This window comes from Lycorma delicatula, chromosome 4 (assembly GCF_047948215.1).
Source record: "Lycorma delicatula isolate Av1 chromosome 4, ASM4794821v1, whole genome shotgun sequence".
NCBI lineage: Eukaryota > Metazoa > Arthropoda > Insecta > Hemiptera > Fulgoridae > Lycorma > Lycorma delicatula.
This window is the reverse complement of record NC_134458.1, coordinates 139,233,659-139,254,937: the sequence shown is the minus strand read 5'-3', so window position 1 is coordinate 139,254,937 and position 21,279 is coordinate 139,233,659. Positions and strand designations below refer to the sequence as shown.

At 30.3% G+C, this 21,279-nt stretch overlaps 1 protein-coding gene across 2 annotated transcripts; it reads right to left on the bottom strand.

The window, feature by feature from the left end:
- Nucleotides 1-63: 63 nt before the first annotated feature.
- On the bottom strand, nucleotides 64-18,194 carry Pmi (Transmembrane protein Pmi). 2 transcript variants are annotated; one of them, XM_075364279.1, is made up of 3 exons: nucleotides 18,035-18,194; nucleotides 5,291-5,511; nucleotides 64-1,533 (listed from the first exon to the last, which is right to left on the bottom strand). In XM_075364279.1, exons 1-3 carry the CDS (start codon nucleotides 18,061-18,063, stop codon nucleotides 1,244-1,246), a joined length of 540 nt encoding a protein of 179 aa, XP_075220394.1. In that variant the 5' UTR covers nucleotides 18,064-18,194; the 3' UTR covers nucleotides 64-1,243. The 2 variants fall into 2 exon arrangements, with proteins under 2 accessions (XP_075220394.1, XP_075220393.1); XM_075364278.1 differs by lacking the exon at nucleotides 18,035-18,194 and adding an exon at nucleotides 6,603-6,914.
- Between the last annotated feature and the right edge of the window lie 3,085 nt (nucleotides 18,195-21,279).

Below are 21,279 nucleotides of genomic sequence, written 5' to 3'. Positions count from 1 at the left end.
TATTGGCAATATAAACTAATTGTTAATATACTCAGAAGGCCAGTAATAAAAAAGGCAAAGTGATTCTATTATTTTGGCTCTGAGTTAACAGCAATCGAAAAATAGCACAGCATAAAACTTCAACTTGGACATTATTCAGCGCCTTTTTATTTTAATTATTAAATAATTAGAATACTGCAAAGAGGCAAAGATTAGATTAGAAAGTTAAAAGTTAAGCCCAAAAATATAAAAGAATAGCAAAGGAATGTTAAGAAAGAATATAGAATAGCACTAGTCAAATGACAAAAAAAAAAATTATTTTTTAGTCTACGGAAATGTGACTAATGAAAAATTATTATCAGAAATACCCACATAGAACTGGGCATTTAGCATGGAGAAAGAAGTTCAATTACACAAAATGGACTAAAGTAATATGTGTGTGAGTATGTATACAACATTTTAAAAGATACACTTCTTTTGTTCTTGTTATTGTGCTCTAAAAAACACAATTTTGAAGAAAATAAATGCAGTAAAGAATTTTTTTTTTAAATATAAAAATGTTTATTATTAAATAATATTTATCAAATTAAATTACACATTGCAACAAACCATGCCAACAGAAAATACTTATATTTATGTTTATCTGATAACTACAAAAAGAAAACGTAGATTACTCTTTTAAATTAAAGGTACATACAGTGTGAATCATAAACAACAAATTATTTTGCTTTAAAATAAATATTTTTAAAACTAATAACAAAATAATTTACTCTGATTTTCAATTAAATATAATAAATAAATTAAATAATTATAAAAAAGGAGATTAAATTTTAAATACATGACTCAATCAGTATTTTTTTTTTTACACATTTTGAAATACTGACTTATTTTCTTACTTACACTTTCTGAGAAAAATATATTTTATATACGTAAATATATTTTATATACGTAAAAATATCACTTTCAGGTATTAACATTTTAATAGCCATTTGAAAAAATATAGCTAAAATCATTTCTTTTTATATAAGATTTATACCATATAAGAATAGGCTATATTTATGTGTATGTAAAATATCACTTTCAGGTATTAACATTTTAATAGCCATTTGAAAAAATATAGCTAAAATCATTTCTTTTTATATAAGATTTATACCATATAAGAATAGGCTATATTTATGTGTATGTAATAACACAGGCTATTAATTAACAACATTCATATTTTAATTGTTCGTTTATAATTCAATTAAAACTTATTTATCTGGCGTCACTTATTATATACAATATAAAGTTTCCATACACAAAATAGAGTTGACGCTAATGTGATACATGTATGAAGTAATTTCCTTCGAAAATCACTCTTTCTAATTAATACAACCGGTGAAGAAGATGTAAGATTGCTATAAACAGGTAGCTTAGCAAGTATATCAGTTTTTTTGTTCACTTGATACTGACAACATGGATCAAATTGCCATGATATATCATATATTCCAGTACAGAAAAATGATACTATACCAAGTGGTGTGTAGGTAAATGGTTTATCTGGCCAAACAAGTCCTGCAAAAAAAAAAAAAATTAATTTGACCAACCTCTAATAGTTAATGAAAAAATTTTACAATAGCTAAGAAGGATTTAAGACAAATCAGAATATGAAATAAATATTCAAATTTCAAAAACTGTCATAACAGTATTTGAAGTACCATGAAAAGTTAACCAAGTGAGATAAATTTTTAACATAAGTTGTTTATTTATCAGTTTAGTGAACAACTGAATTTGCATACATTTTATAAAATTAATTTTCATTTAAGCATCTAGACGCAACAAAATTGTTTCAACAATAGATTGAAATTAAGTGATTCCAATCATTTTTTCTAAAACTAAACCTAGTAATTCAAAATTAAACCAAATATTACAAATCATAAACTGTTTAGAAAATACAAAATTTTGATTTAAACCAAATAAATCTAATACTAGATTTTTCAGATCACCTCTTACAATCTCCTTCCCATTTATTCAAATAAAATTCAAACTGTTCCTCTCCATAAACGTAAATTATATTAAAAAAATATTTTATCAAACTGGCACATAAATATCATATCGACAAGGGTAGGTGAATTACTATATGAAAAAAATTCTTTTAACTCAGTTTTAAATGAAGAGCTTAATTACATCTTTAAATGCGATTGTAATTTATTCAAGAATCTTTCTTATACAACGAAGTATTTTGAGTATTTAAGAGAACACTTCATATTTGATATATGTATGTATTGCAATATTAAAAATAAACGACAAAAGTTATAATGTTTAATTTCTTTCCCATAAAAAAGGATCATGAGTGGGTCTGTTTGTTATATGTGCTCACAACAATTGTTTTAGCTGCTACTGGTGAAGAACAGACCAATGGTGGTGCGCTGGGTGGCTATGCACATCACACGAACAATTCATTAATTTGAACGTTTTATACTTCTTGAATGATAAATTCATTTGAAAGATCTGTACTTCTTGATGCAAACAATTTATGTAAAATTATATTTGTGTTTTGGGGATAAAAAAGAGAAACATTGGGGGTTAGAGCTGTGTTAAAAAATCACAACTTAAGAAACAGCTAAAAATGTTCAGTATTTTGAAGTTTTTCGTTGTAATTTGTTAGTAAGCTATATTCGCAAACATTATTTAGTTACAACTGGCAAAAACATTTCACAAAATTATGTGTAATGAAATGTTTTCGTGGCGGGCCATAGGCCTACCTTTTTCCTACACAAGATATTGGTTAATATGATATTCATATTCATGAGTGAAACAATAATCTGACAGCCCATTTTTGTATCCTGAAAGTCATTGTGTCTTCTTGAAACAGCTCAATATACAAATAAAGGAAATATGTAAACATGTTAAATAATTATGGTAATCTAATGTTTTATTAAGATTCTTCATAATGAAAAAATATGCTTTACTTTGTTTTAAATATAACAAATTATATCATCACATGAGAATTTATTGTGTAACTAGACAAAAAAATTTCATACTATATGCATCAGAAATACTACTAATCAGTAATCCAAACCATGCAATTAGCTTTGCATTTTTACATCTACCTTAGAAATTATTATATTTTACATTCAGATGAAATAAACATTTCCACCTTACAATACAATCTCTGAAACAAAGTAATGGAGGCATCAAGACTGTACAGTAAATAAAGTTGCATCAAAAAGTAAACATTAATATCAACCAAATATTATGAATTTTTATATTAAAAATGTTTTAATAATGTTTTTTACTCGAAAAAGAGTTTTATACAAAGCTAAATTTTCTTCTTATAAAATACACTATTTTTCATAATTAAAATATGTTTTTTATAATTTCACACTGAAAAAATTATGAAGAAACACAGAAGCTTCACACATCATGTGATCCGATAGCAAAACAATTCATCTAGAGACTATACTAGAAAGTTGGCGTTTGATTTAATTTTTTTTTTTTTTTAATGGAGCTTGAAAGAATCAGAATTATGTTAAGTGTTTATAATTGTTTCAACTTTTTTTTTCCATTGCACCATATTTTTAATTTATTGCTGAGTTAAAAATTCTGAATACTAAATTTTAGATTTTTTGAATAACTACTAACTCAAGTTTCACAATAATAATTACATATGTAATCATTAATAATTTTGTGTAAGATAAATCTGTGAAACTAACTACACAATGTTGAATTGTTGGATTTACACAATCCAGCAATTCTATATTCTAATTAAAATTAACACAATTGATGAAATAATGTCAGTGATAAACAGCAACTTTAAGCACACCTTTGCTTTACGTCTATGTTAATTTGAGAACTGTCAATCAACGTGAGCTCCATGCAGTTACAAATGTACCACTATGTACACTTTAACAATTTACCTACAATCTTCCTATAAAAATGTGTCACACTTGAAAATGAATTAAAAAATGTATGAGTATCTTTCTTATATTTACTGCTAAGGTGGATCCATTAAGATTTGATTAAAGTTAAACAATATTATAATAATAATAAGGGGTAATATCATATCAAATGTTTGAGGAAAATCAATAACCAAATACTTAAAAATACTATAAACATATTCTTCACTTATACTGGGTGTATAAAAGATTATCGGGGTTTTTAATTTGTTATATCTCTTGGATGAGGTGATTTACAGTTAGAATTGGAGAGAAAAAATGACAATTTTAGTTGCATGCATGGCCATACATTGATTCCTTATCTTTCCACTTCAGTGCCACTAGTACAGATAGCAACTCCTGAATAGAGCCTTCTGTGTTTTGCAGTAAACTAAATATGAATCTTTAATTGCAGTTTAATGTGCATTCTGTAGAAAGTTTAATTGTGATCTTCTGTGACAATAAAGTTGAGATAGAAACAATAACATTCATTAATGGCATAATCAGTTTGGAACTGCCAGATGCCTGTGTAAAGGGAAGAATATGGGATGACTGAGGGTGTCCGAAGAAAATTATGTACATATCAGAAAGTCTTTCCTGCATAGTCCTAAAAAAAATGCCAGGAAAGCTAGCTGCAAACTAGCAATGCTGGTATTGACAGTGTAGAATGTTTTAAGGAAATGTTTACATATGTCACATACTGTTTACGAAACTGGTACAGACTTTAAAGCTATAGACTACACTACATGCCGACTTTGCAATCAAAATGTTGCAGCATGAAGAACTTTCTTGGTCATATTGTGTTGTGATGAATCAACATTTCATCCTAGTGGAAAAGTTAACGCATAATTGTATCTAGGGGTCAGAAAATCCCCATCAACTCTTACAATGTGAAAGGAATTCCAAAAAAGAAAATGTTTTCTGTGTAAATATCCTGACGGCAAGTTTACAAACTGTTCTTTCAAACTGAAGCAAGCATAACAGGAGTTGCTTATTTGGATGTGCTGCCTACATGGCTTTTTACTAAATTCTAAGATGGACGAGAAAATTTTATTTGGCAACAAGGTGGTATGTTTCCACCACTGGCATAACTCTGTATGGAATTGGTTGAATGATGTTTACCCCATGACTCAGTTGGCATAGACCCAGTAACAGAAATAGCCTCCAAGGTCACCTGATCTGATCCCATGTGACTTTTTTCCTTTGGGATTTTATAAAGGATCTTTGTGTATGTGCCTCCACCCAATCTGAGACAGGATTGAAGCAGCTGTCACTTCCATTACTCCAGACATGCTGGTTAAAGTACGGGACAATATTTATTTTATATTTAAAAAAACACTAAAACTATATTTATTCAGTTACCACAATCAATTATTATTTAAATTTATTATCACCTGTTACAATTGTTGCTATTCCAGATAATGCAGCAGTCTTATGTAAACAATTCCCAACAGAAATCCAGCGTGCAGTTTCATCTCCAAGCCTTGAAGGTTCTATAATTATAATTTCACAGCCTGCCTCTAAAGCACGTTCTAACTCATCTCCAAATGCCTCATGTGCATTTTCACTATCATAAACTTCTCGAATAATTGCCACATCTTTTGGATTCAACTCTCTACAATAGATAAAATAAAAAAAGCAATTAATATATAGACCAGCACAACATCAATATGAAGCTTCACTTCATATAATACTTTATAATTAATCCTGTTGGTACCAAATGAGTAGTGACACTCATTTACTTAGTCTAATGAGTGACCTTCCCCCAATCACACAGGCTAATTTTTTACTTTCTATTTTATACCCCTCTTACTTAATTGTTTACAAATCTAAAAAAATCCAATACAAAATTACACAACTGTTATTCAAATGTTAAAGTTTTATATCGGCAAGTTAATATTTCGGTAATAAAGACTAGTCTGAATTTAAAAGTGACTAAAAATGTTTGACTGATTATTGTAATTCAGTCTGATGTATTCCATTTTAATTCAACAAATGATCAGAGCATTACTATTTTTGATTTTGATAATATTTGGTACATGATAACTACCCACCCACCTTGTAGTGGCAAAAAAATATTTTTTTATATTTAAAAAAAATTTTTTTCTTGAGTAATAAGCCTTTTTCTAACTTGCCAATAAGTAAAAACAGCCATTATCATCACTTTTTCCATAAGATGTAGCATTCTTATTTTAAATTATACAGAGGTCAAAATGGCTTTTTGTTAAAAGTAAAGATGGAACTTCATCTTAGTGTACTCAAAATTCATTTTGTAATGTTTACTGAAGTTACATTTACAAATTATTTTTTCAAATTTTGGAACCAAAATAAATATAGAAGGGCTTATGTTCTTCATTAAAAAAAAATAGCCACCAAATCATAAGATTTTGAAAATGTCTCATTTTTTGGGCCCAAAAACCATATGTGGGACAGCTGGCGAAAGTCTGAAATGTTTACAGCAGTAAGCACTTTTTATTTACTTTAAAACCATATAAAATCTATTTTGTTACTCAGAGGGATTGACAAAACTGCTAAAAACATAGTTCCTTCTAACCATAAACGATGTACCCAAAAATACTGAATAAACTGATAATTAATAAATAGTCAATTACAAAATGATAAATAGTCAGTTACAGAATGATAAATAATAATTACAAAATGATTAACAATTCAAATACATTAACAAGTTGTTCAATTCGTTTTTACCTTATTTTACTCCTGCTAATAGAAGTTATGAATAAATCTTGCACTTTTGATAACAAACTTAAATAACATAAGTCCTCATTCATCTTTGGTGTAATGTTGTGTCTTCTTACGGTAGTTGATAAAAAAGCTCTGAAGGTGCGAGAATATTTAAAATATTTTCCAGTTGAACCCATATTTGATTATCCCTCAATTTCTTGAATGAAAGTACCAGGACCCTGCAGATGGAAAAAGTGTATTCGATATTCCTCTTCATTTTCATGAATTTTTACTTCAATGACTTCGTCTAACCACCACTTGCCATTATATACGCAGCAGACATTATTTTTACATTTTGGCTTTGGTAAACCTATAAAGCAATCACATACATTAATGTGCTTGTGTACCGATACTAATGTAAATGTTTCCAATTCAGAGGTTGTCCGGATTTTCAGAATGCATTTCTGACTTATTTGAACATAACTGTGAAAGATTCTTGTTTCTGGAATTGTTGTGAGTACCTGATAATGAGAACTGAGGTATTCTTCACTCTTTTAAACAGCTTTATTAGAGCAAAAAATAAATATTATATTTTTAATATTATCGTTGCAACAATTGTACACTTCAGAAAGTGTAACAATTTGATTGTTGACTGCCCTTCAAAGGCTTGCTTTAGTCACAGTCTTTTTTACAGTTTCACCAATACCATCACATGGTCCTTTTTCCATGTGATGAGGCAAAAAAAATGCCTTTCAGCTGCAATTTCAAAATCTTGATGATGATAGCACAAATTTATGAATTTTTTTTGTTTTATATTGGGCTAAGGAGCCATCAGTAAAATAAAAAAATTGTTTAACTTGTGGTAACAGTGTTTTTACTTTATTTATAACTTGCTTTTGGAAGCAGAACAATGTAGCATTGTGCTGCAAGTATTCACTAATCACACAGTAGCTTTGGCTTTGTAATGTTCCTTCTTTTTTAAAATATAGGAGAAATGGATGTACTGTGGCATAAGTTTTAGAACAGTTAGTGAAGTGAATAAAAACCAGTATTTACTTTTACTTGCAATTATACAAGTGTTTACTTGCAGTTCTGTGAATAAACAACGGTAAACCAAATACCAAAGTATTCTCTTTACTTGTAAAACAGGGAAGTGAATAACCTTTACTTATCAAGCGTTTACTTGCAACTACACGCAATTACTGATTCCGGTTAGACTTTACTTAAAACAAGTGAATAAAATCCTAAGTTCGGAAGCGTATTCAAGTATTTACTGGTAGAATTTCAAGGTAGCTATTTAGTAACCTTATCAAACTTTCATTTAATTTTTTATACTTGGTATGGCTGCCTTTGTCAACATTCGTCAACCAAAAACTTACAAAGGTGAGCATTGAGTCAAAGAAGATATGAAGATCTAATTCCTTTTACAAAAGAATCAGTTGAATTTTTGACCAACGCTTTTATTGGAAGAAAGTAATGAAAAGGAGTAGGTGTTCTGTCATCGCAACAGAAGATGGAAGAATTTTTGCGGCACTTATCAGACCCTGGATTTCAAAACGGTGTCAGTGAAGACTTCGGGATTCACCGTTCTACAGTATGCAAAACTTTCGATTACGTTCTGAACAAAATAAATGAAAAAGCATCGGAGTGGATTCACTTTCCACAGAATGCTCATGAGTTAAATGAAGCCAAGAGAAAATGGAGTTCTCTCTTTAAAATGCCAAGCGTTAATACGTGCTGTGGATTGCACGCACTTAGAAATAAATAAACCAGCACACTACGGAGACTGTTACATAAACCGTAAGAAGTATTCCAGCATCAACATTCAGGTAACATGTGAAAAAATCACTAGCATTGATGCTTCTTGGCCGGGTAGCTCCCATGACAGTGTTTGCCAAACCATGGCTAAATTTAATGGTACGGTATGCCTTTTGGGAGACAGTGGGTACGGAATTGCCCCATGATTAATAACACCTTTTAAACCAGCGGGAAACAGGCAGGAAGAAGTGTTCAATAAACAACATTTTAAAGAAAGAGTTGTTATTGAACGCATTTTTGGTCAACTTAAGAAACGGTTCCCGATATTGGTGAATCTTGTTCGTGTAAAATTGGGAAAATTTCCGAAAGTATTTGTGGCATGTTCTGTTTTACACAATGTTGCGAAACATTTAAATGACAAATATTATGAGTTAGAAGAAAATATCAATTATGAAAGAGAAGAGGATGAAAATGAAGAACTTGAAGAGGATGGAATTCGTCTCAGAGGGCAGGCAAGAAGAAATGAAATCATGGCTTTGTTGTTGGAAAATTGATTTGGAATAAACTCCTTATCATTTTACCATTTTTTTATATTTATCATTTATTAAAAACTTTAATAAAATTTATTATTATTATAAATTTGTTACCCTTTTCCTTACCTCATTTTGTACATAAAAAATGTAATAAGTATAAATAACAGTTGAAAAATAAATAAAGAGAAAAATCAGTATAATAGAAAAAACAAAATTAATCATTTATACTGGATATTTCTATTTTATACTGGTGTGTGTGCCTGCATGTGCGCACGCTAATGAATGAGCATGTGTTAACACAATACGCATGCGGCCCCCGCAAGTATAAATGGATTTTTAATATTTTTATTTTGAAGTGATAGGTTTTTATTTTATTAAGGCTTACAAATACAAAATAAGGATTACTTCAAAAATATGTATTGGCTCGGATCAAAATCTCTGTTCTCTTCATTAACTTCGCACCGTTCTGTTGAAGATGATTGCAGCTGACGTAATTTAATTTTTTCTTGTTCCAGTTTTGTCTCCTCTGCCTTAATTTTTATTTCCTCTCTCTTTATCTGCATTCTTGCAAGTTTCAGCTGCTCATTGAGAACGAGTCGTTGAAGATCAGCGGTTGATAGATCGGCTGTTTCATCAGTGTCCCAATGTTGTCTCTCTTTTTTACACTTTTCAAGCTGTCCTGATTTTGAATGATTTTCGTCTGCTGACTTGTTAGCGATTTTGTTAGGCTGAATTGGGGTATCTTCTTGAATCCTATTTTCAATTCCTACATTGGTTGTTCCTGGTATCTGATGCAATACAGGATTTTCTTGAAATTCAAGTAACTCAAGGAGGTTTGATTCCCATTTTAGTAATTTCACTGCTCTATTCCCTTTTATTTTTGTCAGTTTTTTTTTTAAGGTCTGTTTTCATGTTATTTAACATTTTTTTTAGTTTTTCTACTGTAATTGACTTCCCCACACTTTTCTGATATTCCGTCTGAATAGTGTTCTATGCTTTTTCTTTGGCAGCAATTCTTTTAGAACTCATAGACCGGTCTAAAACAACGGTGTTGTCTTTAAGAATATTTACCAAATACATTCTGCTACTTTCTGACGCAGATGGCTCTACTGGTTCTTGTACTTCGAAATTAGTCTCTTCACTAGACATGATGTTTGCTAAAAGACTGGCATGCAAACGGTGCTGGATTGATTAAAACATGAGAAACATTTGATGTATTGACAAAAGTGAACATGATGATGTACAGGATATGAATCGTATAAGTGTTTACTTGATAAGTAAAGAGAATACTGGATAAGTAAAAGCAAAATGGGAAAACTACTCGCAAATACTCTGACAACTACAAATGTTACAAGTGTTTACTTATAACTATTAGTAAAAGGTTATTCACTTAGTCTCAAGGGTTTACTTTACTTGACCAGTATTTTCTTTAAAGTAAGAAGCATAGTTTATTCACTTCACTGAGTAATATGGCTGGACTTCATTCTGTATCACAAAAGGAAAATTTTGAGAGAAGTCTCCCATTACAATGCATTCACCCTCCAACAAGTTTTCCTTTTCAATGTTCAGGAAATTAGCTTGTTTCATTGCAACAAAATGATGCCTTTTTAGATTATTTAAATTTTCAATAAGTTTATTTAAGTATTCTTGAAATGGAAGAATATGTGTATGAATATGTGGAAGAATATATATAGTTCACAACAGTCAACAGAAACCCACTGTTTGAAGATAATTTCATAATCAAAATCATCCCAGCTCTCTTGCAGTAATCTGAGCATTTCATTAGTGCCTGGACATTTATCACACTGTGACAGCATGCACATTACATCTTCTACATCACATATCATGGTTGAAAGGAGAATTTTATAATAAAATTTCATTTTTAGAGCAGATAACGCAGTTTTACACTTTGGTGGGCGACACACAGAGTGAGTAGCTGACCCACCAGCCAGAACACAAAATTTAGGTCTTAAATCATAAAATTTTGAAAAACCAATTTTTATATTATGTTTTTCTTTGAAGGCTGTGTACAATTCTTTTAAGTTACATAAGATAGGACTTTGTTGAATATTAATTTTCTTCCCGTCTGCTTGTCTTACAGACACACAATCTTTCTTGCCTGGCATTATTCGACTGTGCTAATTATTCTGGTAAAAATCTTGGGACACATTTAATAACATTTCCATCAATTACCAGACTGGGTTTTCTTTTTGCCGATTTGTGGCAAAATTTCACTTGTTATAATTAATTTTTGGATTGTGGGCTAAATACTGACTAACACTAAATTCACTTTGAATTTTTTGAATGCTCCAGCTGCTTGGTAATAAACATAAAATATTAATTTTTTCCTGAGTTGATGTAACCATTTTCATTTTATCCTTTATTTTAATTATTAATTCTTCATATTCCCTATCTAAATCAGCATAATTTTGTGGTACTAAACTGGTTTCTTCTCTAGAGATATTTAAATCCAAGGAATCTTTTAATTTACTGGTAACTGAATTGGCTATTTTTGTAATTTTTTTTTTTTAAATTGGTTCCTTTGCAATAATTTTTTAACCTTAAAGGAGGGAAATGCCAAATGCTAAACAAGCTTTATTGAATACTCCATAATCAGTTTTTATAAAATGCACGGGTTCTTACAATAACAATGCAGTTAGTATAAATTATAAAACTACCAACTGTACCTCACTTTGTCTTATCCCAGTTTTTCTACAGCTAAAATAAAAATTCCTCTAATTAATAAAATTAAAAATAAAAGATATCACATAAAAGAGAAGTTCACTGCTAATAAAATTACTTTATTACAAGTGTACATTACCTAACCACAGTATTAACACTAGCAACAATAAAACATATCACACTGCAATCAAAACAGTAACTGAGCCTTCTACAATGTTTACATTCAGGATTACACAAGCACTCATGTCTATTCACTTTCGTGTTCAAACATGAGTTTGAGTGTGCGAGTCATACTTTAAGTAATAAACTATCTAGAATATAAGCTATCTCATTATAGACATATCAAAATATTTTGTATAGTAGCCTCCTCTATGAATCATGAGACCTTGCCGTTGGTGAGGGGGCTTGAGTGCTCAGGGATACAGAGTAGCTGGACCGAAGGTGCAACCATATCGGAGAGGTATCTGTTGAGAGCCAGACTAAGGAATGATTCCTGAAAGAGGGCAGCAGCTCTTTCAGTAGTTGTTAGGGGCGTGAGTCAGGACGACTTAAACGGCCGTATCAACATCACTCAGTCCTCCGAGTACTGCGCAGCTGAAAGCAATGGAAAACTACAGCTGCTTTTTTTTCCAAGAAAATGTGGCTCTCTGCATTTTCACATAGCAATAATGGAGGCGCCTTCCTTGGTAAAATATTCCGGAGGTAAAATAGTCCCCCGTTCGGATCTCCGGGTGGGGACTACTAAGGAAGGGGTCACCAGAAAATTAAAAATTAACATTCTACGAGTCGGAGCGTGGAATGTTAGAAGCTTGAAAAAGGTTGGTAGGCTAGAAAATTTAAAAAGGGAAATGGGTAGGACAAATGTGGATATAGTAGGAATTAGTGAGGTTCGGTGGGAAGAGGAAGGCGACTTTTGGTCAGGTGATTTTAGAGTAATTAACTCAACGTCAAATAATGGGCAGGCAGGAGTAGGTTTCGTGATGAACAAGAAGATAGGGAGGAGAGTGGAGTATTTCAAAACGCATAGCGATAGAATCATTGTAATAAGGATAAAATCAAAACCTAAACCGACAACGATTGTTAACGTCTATATGCCTACAAGCGCCCATGATGATGATGAGGTAGAGTGTGTATACGAAGAGATTGATGAAGCAATTAAACACGTAAAAGGAGATGAAAATTTAATAATAGTTGGAGATTGGAATGCAAGCATTGGAAAAGGCAAGGAAGGAAATATAGTGGGTGAATACGGGCTGGGCAAAAGGAATGAAAGAGGGGACCGACTTATAGAATTTTGCACGAATTATAATTTAGTAATTGCCAACACCCAATTTAAAAATCATAATAGAAGAATATACACTTGGAAAAAGCCAGGCGATACTGGAAGGTATCAGATAGATTATATCATGGTTAAGCAAAGATTTAGAAATCAACTCGTTGACTGCAAAACTTACCCTGGAGCAGACATTGATAGCGACCATAATTTGGTGATAATGAAATGTAGATTGGGGTTTAAAAACCTGAAGAAAAGGTGTCAGATGAATCGGTGGAATTTAGAGAAGCTTGAGAAAGAGGAGGTAAAGAAGATTTTTGAGGAGGACATCGCAAGAGGTCTGAGTAAAAAAGATAAGGTAGAAAATGTAGAAGAAGAATGGGAGAATGTTAAAAAGGAAATTCTTAAATCAGCAGAAGCAAACTTAGGCGGAATAAAGAGAACCGGTAGAAAACCTTGGGTTTCAGACGATATATTGCAGCTGATGGATGAACGTAGAAAATATAAGAATGCTAGTTATGAAGAAAGTAAAAGGAACTATCGGAAATTAAGAAATGCTATAAACAGGAAGTGCAAACTGGTGAAAGAAGAGTGGATTAAAGAAAAGTGTTCAGAAGTGGAAAGAGAAATGAACATTGGTAAAATAGATGGAGCATACAGGAAAGTTAAAGAAAATTTTGGGGTGCATAAATTAAAATCTAATAATGTGTTAAACAAAGATGGTACACCAATATATAATACGAAAGGTAAAGTCGATAGATGGGTGGAATATATTGAAGAGTTATACGGAGGAAATGAATTAGAAAATGGTGTTATAGAGGAAGAAGAGGAAGTTGAAGAGGATGAAATGGGAGAAACAATACTGAGATCTGAATTTAAGAGAGCATTAAAAGATTTAAATGGCAGAAAGGCTCCTGGAATAGACGGAATACCTGTAGAATTACTGCGCAGTGCAGATGAGGAAGCGATTGATAGATTATACAAACTGGTGTGTAATATTTATGAAAATGGGGAATTTCCATCAGACTTCAAAAAAAGTGTTATAGTTATGATACCAAAGAAAGCAGGGGCAGATAAATGTGAAGAATACAGAACAATTAGTTTAACTAGTCATGCATCAAAAATCTTAACTAGAATTTTATACAGAAGAATTGAGAGGAGAGTGGAAGAAGTGTTAGGAGAAGACCAATTTGGTTTCAGGAAAAGTATAGGGACAAGGGAAGCAATTTTAGGCCTCAGATTAATAGTAGAAGGAAGATTAAAGAAAAACAAACCAACATACTTGGCGTTTATAGACCTAGAAAAGGCTTTTGATAACGTAGACTGGAATAAAATGTTCAGCATTTTAAAAAATTAGGGTTCAAATACAGAGATAGAAGAATAATTGCTAACATGTACAGGAACCAAACAGCAACAATAACAATTGAAGAACATAAGAAAGAAGCTCTAATAAGAAAGGGAGTCCGACAAGGATGTTCCCTATTTCCGTTACTTTTTAATCTTTACATGGAACTAGCAGTTAATGATGTTAAAGAACAATTTAGATTCGGAGTAACAGTACAAGGTGAAAAGATAAAGATGCTACGATTTGCTGATGATATAGTAATTCTAGCCGAGAGTAAAAAGGATTTAGAAGAAACAATGAACGGCATAGATGAAGTCCTACGCAAGAACTATCGCATGAAAATAAACAAGAACAAAACAAAAGTAATGAAATGTAGTAGAAATAACAAAGATGGACCGCTGAATCTGAAAATAGGAGGAGAAAAGATTATGGAGGTAGAAGAATTTTGTTATTTGGGAAGTAAAATTACTAAAGATGGACGAAGCAGGAGCGATATAAAATGCCGAATAGCACAAGCTAAATGAGCCTTCAGTAAGAAATATAATTTGTTTACATCAAAAATTAATTTAAATGTCAGGAAAAGATTTTTACGGATGAATGTCAGGAAAAGATTAAGTGTATGTTTGGAGTGTCGCTTTATATGGAAGTGAAACTTGGAAAATCGGAGTATCTGAGAAGAAAAGATTAGAAGCTTTTGAAATGTGGTGCTATAGGAGAATGTTAAAAATCAGATGGGTGGATAAAGTGACAAATGAAGAGGTATTGCGGCAAATAGATGAAGAAAGAAGCATTTGGAAAAATATAGTTAAAAGAAGAGACAGACTTATAGGCCACATACTAAGGCATCCTGGAATAGTCGCTTTAATATTGGAAGGACAGGTAGAAGGGAGAAATTGTGTAGGCAGGCCACGTTTGGAGTATGTAAAACAAATTGTTGGGGATGTAGGATGTAGAGGGTATACTGAAATGAAACGACTAGCACTAGATAGGGAATCTTGGAGAGCTGCATCAAACCAGTCAAATGACTGAAGACAAAAAAAAAAAAAAAAATTGTATAGTAGGCCTACATTATTATCTGAAAAAAAACATGGAGTGAATTTTTTGGATACATTATGGTTCATGATTAGAAGGAACAGTGTTTTTAGCGGTTTTGATGACTTCATTACTCTTCAACCTCTTTGAGTAACAAAATAAATTTTATATGGTTTTAAAGTACATAAAATGTGCTTACTGCTGTAACCATTTCACATTTTTGCCACCTGTGGTTTTTGGGCCCCATTTTCAAAATCTTACGATTTGGCGGCCATTTTTTTAAATGAAGGACACTTGGTAACAGTACAATTTTTTTTATAAGTACTAGTAGTACATAAGAATTAAAAGGAAAAAAACAGGCCTGTTACCCTAGGCCCTTCATTAGTTATTTTGGGCCCAAAATTTGAAAAACCAACAATTTGTAAATGTAACATCAGTAAACATTACAAGATTTGGTTTTGTAACAAAGAATTTTGAGTACAATATGATGAAGTTCATTCCATTTTTACTCTTTCCAAAAAGCCATTTTTGACCTCTGTATGATGTAAAATAAGAATGCTACAGCTCATGGAAAAAGTGATGAAAATGGCTGTTTTTACTTGTTGGCAAGTTAGATAATAGTCTATTACTCAAGAAAAAAAATTTTTTAATATAAAAAAATATTTTTTGGCCTCTAGAAGGTGGGGGTAGTTATCATATACCAAAAATCATCAAAATCAAAAATAGTGATGCAATAAACTTTTTGAAAATTTGTTGAATTAAAATGAAATACCCGGTCTGTAACACTGGTATGTATGTTATTTTAATAAAAATGAGTTTTAAGACTTCAATTTTTTTTTTTTTAATGTTAACCAAGATTCTGATTTATCACTTTAATTTTGTTTAATGCCAATCAGATTTTTCATTAAAAAATCTGGAAACTTTTTCTATTTTCATTTATACATAATGGAATCCTCTATGTTTTTACACTCATAAAAAAGAAAATACACAATACAAAATATAAACTGATGTATAATTATTTTTTCCACTATAACCTTACTATGGACCACACTTTGTATCTGTTTATTTCTTTTTCTTCTCTTCCCAGTACTTCCTAAACCTCTCAGATTGATTTTTTTTTGTTTTTCTGACCATGTATTCAGTTCAGTTACCTTTCTCTTGATGTTTACTTTTATTATAGAATATGCATGTGCATGTTTCATTGAGTGTAGTAAAACATAATGCTATAAATTAATCCATTAAAATACTTAAGTTTTTATTAAGTCAAAATATAATAAATGCAGTCTTGCTACCTATGTAGAGGCATTATAAAAAAATGCACAGAAATCATAATAAAAATACAAACAGACTTACAAAAAATATAATTATCTTCAAATTAAATATACATAAAGTATACAATTTAAATAAGAGGAAATGAATGGCAAACAAAAGCTACCTTCTGGCAATAATGTGACAGGTGTGGATGGCTGTAATACCAAAAAGTTCAAAATCCAATAACTATGTTTAATAAGAAAAATGATACGACATATTATTGATCATGAAAAATTAAAATATTGCTGAACACTAGTACACATTATTTTGTTACATACAAATAAAAATGCTATTAAATTCAACCTAATGTGCATATTCTTAAACATAAAATTATGGCATAAATTTACCAAAAAATATACTCACGACAGGCATACAATGAAATACGTTACACAATATTACTTAATTTGTCATTTTGTAAAATCTATATAATTGTCATTATTTATGATAAAAAACAAATCTAAAGGGCAAAAGTATTAGTGTAAACTATAATTTTTTATGTATGGTAATGAAAGAGTTAAAATTTAAACTACGTTACATTATTTAACAATAATAACTATATAACACTCGGTTTAAAAAAATATTAAAATAATTTAATTACTAATTTTTTAATATCAACAACAAAAGTACATTAAGTTAAAGTTTAAACAAAATTGTATTTTATGTTTTACTTTTAACAAAATTTATTTCAAAAATATCAGAATATCCTAGCAATAATAATGTTATTCAACCCAGGAAATTTATTCAAGATAAAACATGACCTGTCAAAAGATAAAATTCGTTTTTTTAGAGCTGTCAATTATTGTACTTTCATACAAACCCCTTTGAATATATATATATATTTTTTAATTTATGTTTTATATCCTTTCAAATTGCACAATTTATTTTTACTGTAATACAGTCTTGCATGCTCATAAATTACTAAATTTATATCTACCTCATACATGCTGTAATATAATAGTGCTTTTTTTTAATCATCAATTTGTGTAGTTTATACCTTTTCCACTCTCACAACTCCAATCTAAACTTTTTTTTTTTTTTTAATGTTACCTCTCTTAAAATAAACCCACATTTATGCAACATTTAAACACAAAGACATATCCTTAAAATTAAAATATTTGAAAATAGTTAATAAAGTACTGACAGGTTTTAGATCAGTGAAACTGTGCAAATACATTTTTATATTTCACTCAAAACCAAAAATTTTTCATTAGAAAATATTAATGTTGTAAAACTATGTCGAGCAAAACGACAGTGTCGTTTTTTTTTAATTTTGTAGTTTCAACAAGCCATTTTGAGTCTTAGAAAGTCCTTCAACCATCAGTTTCTTAGAAGCACTGTTACATCAATTGGACACAATGAAGGATACATATAAACGAAATAACCGTAGAAACTTTAGCCAAGTCACAGCTGTACAGAACTCTACGTGTTGGAAAAGCATTAATAGTTTAGTTTATATTATATTTTAACAACAAAATTAATACAATACAAAATGATTTGATGATAAACGTTACAATATACGTACCTGTCATCTTTCAAAGACATCAGAGTCATCTTTGTATAGAATCGGAGGTTAGAAACATGGAAGACAGAAACTCATTTTTATACGTTTGTAACCTGAAGAATGCGCCAGCTGGCTAGAGAACTTTTGCTGCTATCTTTTGAATTGTCAGGAATTAAAAGTATTGAAATTCGGATTCAGGTAGCGGTAGTGTGTAGGAATGTACATTCTTGCGAATTATTTAAAAAAATCTTTTTTTCCGTATCGCTGGACGGTAAAACAACTGAATTAACTAAAGTAATTTATTTACCAAGTGAGCACATTATCGGCTATTCGGAAAAGACATATTTTTGGAGCTATTATAATTAATTTCAGTTATAGTAAGCTCATTTATTGAAAAACTATTTCTTGCGGAAAAGATATACAAAACTTTGATTTTACTACATACGTAAGTTTTTGTTTTAAATTATATTGAAAACGATTAATTTAATATAACCAAATTTTTTTATTTATAAAATTTATATTTAAGATGTAATCGTGGTTTGTCTAGGATGGTTATCTTGGCCATTAGTGCCTCTTCCAAATGTAATAAATGTGCGTAAATCAAAACACTTTATACTATGATACTAAGTGACATAATTTTCAGTCGTATTCACTTGAAATAAAGAAAATTGTAGAGAAATTTTGGTGTAATGACCATTGCTCAATTTTTCAACATAATTAACAATAGGAGCAATCGTAAACGACCTCCTTCAAAAGTTGCTATTAATGAGACTAGGAAAAAAAGAACGACTATAAAAGCAATAATTCGGTATCAGCTAAGACAAAAATACCACCAAAAAATCTGTAAAAATATACTCTTGGTTCAAACTACTAAGATGCTGAAATGAATTCTATTGCGGTAACAAAAAACAATCATCAGATCTAAACCGTACTTTTTATCATATGTAAAATAAACATTATTTTGATTTTTGGGTAAAAAATTGTTACACATGCAGATAAGAAAAAATACACTGCTTGATTTTCTTTGAGTTAAAATTACGTTTAAATTTCCTAATAAGTAAAAAATAATTATACAATGTCTTAAGATAGATTTTTCATATCTCATTACAGGAACTCTCCCCTCCACATTGTATTAAATCCTCAAAGCACCCCACAAAAGAATAACTAAAACTGAGGCAGTTATAATATAATCAGCATTTGTATTATGCTATGGGGCTCAACCAACCAACCTTCATAAAGAACCAAATATGTATAAAAAAAAATAACGAATAGAATTTTTTAACGTAAATAACTGGCTCACAGGAATAAAGCAACTAATAAAAAAAAAAGCCATTGGAACTCTCAAGGACAATAAAAAATCCCTTGAGAGATTGGATTGTCTGCATTGTCTCCTCAAAATGAAGGAGATACAAGACAACAATTATTTTCTGAAAATAGTATCTGATGATGCATATAAAACATCTGATATTAACACCACATCACTTCCTTGTACGCTTATTAAATTACATATATACATTTTTATAAAATGAAAAATACATAAAATTTTATTTCATTAATAACTTCTAATATTTTTTCTTTTTTTTTTGTTATTGAATTATTATTTATCAATTTTTTTTTATAATCAGAGGTTAATAATTATTAATAAATCAATATATTTAAATAAAAAAAAAAAAAAGGAGATGAAGTCTGGTTTGAACCGATTTGCCTTCCCCTGTAAGATCCAAATATTTCATTAATTAAAATTTTATTTGGCTATAACTCTGGAACCAATGAAAATAATTACCACTTATGATATATTGTTGAAAAGCACTCAATAAGGGATTATTATTGCAGTTAAGAAATAATCCAAAATCCAATTTTTTTGGATTTTGGGCTTTTCTGGGCACTTTTGGTTGCAATCAATGGCAGTCAATTGCAACCAAAAGGGAAGGTGCACAACTAGGTATTACAAAAGTCCTAAATGCAAAATTTCAACATCCTACGAACAATCGTTTTTGAGTTATGCGAGATAAAACTGAAACCTCAGTTATTATTATTTTCAATGAAACTATACTTTTAAAAACTTAAATAAAGTCACCAAGGCTCCATTCGAAACTAAACTGAGTTCTGCAATCCATTTTGATCCTTTTCATTGCTGAGAGCACAGCTTGTTCAAACGTATCATATTCATGTTCAAACATGACTCTCACAGTGAATATTATGTAAGCAAACCAAATTACACGAAGCACGTACACATCAAGTTAAACCTGTAAATTGCTCATGTTTGTACACTTCATACATGCATGTTCATACCCATCAATATCAATGCAGGTTAATAGTTTTAACTAGGTTTCATCAGATATGGGTTTGGGGGTTGTGAAATAGTCATTAGATATTTTTTTGTACTTATTGGGGGTCGTGGAGCTAAAAAGTTAGAATCATCATTGATCTAAAGTATCACTTCAGAATAAAATCCTAATGTGTAGGATTATTCGTACGTTTTGAAAATATTCTATATAGTTATCATTCACAAATTAAAAAAAAACACTGTATAACACTGTATAAAACGGAAATTTTATTCTTAAGTGAAATGAGAATAAATTCTTAAAAATTACTGTTAAAATAAGAGCATTTACCTAGGTGGGATGGTTTCATACTAGCATCAGAAGTAGCAAAGATTGTGTTGTGGCAACCCCTGAATGGATTTTTTTAATAGAGTATGCAAAGTAATATTCCTTGTGATAATTCACAATGAATTCTAGCAGATTTCCAAAAAGACCCTCTTCTATTGCAAATTGATATGAAAAATTGTGATATGAGTGCAACGGTAAATGAATGGAAACTTGCCATTGAAATGATCACAACACTGAAAAGATTGCTTAGCTGCGATAATTAGTTAATATGAAGGCTGCCATAATCACAAGAATAGGATTTTTTTTTTATGAACTTGTAGTGGTATTCATAGTTTTAGCTTTCACTTGCTGCTGATCACAAGTATGTATAAGAGAAAGTCTTTAGTATCGCTAAAGGGAGAAACGAATTTGTGTTTAAGTAAATAATTTAAATATTATTTAATGATTTCTACTCTGCAAACTATATTAGAAGTGGTGATACAATTGTATATGTAGAAAGCAATTACTAGATTACAAGGAAGTGATGTTATATTTCCCATATCAAAATATAATAAAATAGAAACAATGTTATATTCTGTGATTTTTGAATGTAGATTTTTTTCTTCATTGTTTACAAATTCTGTATCTATCTTTAAAAAAATAAAGAGATAGCAG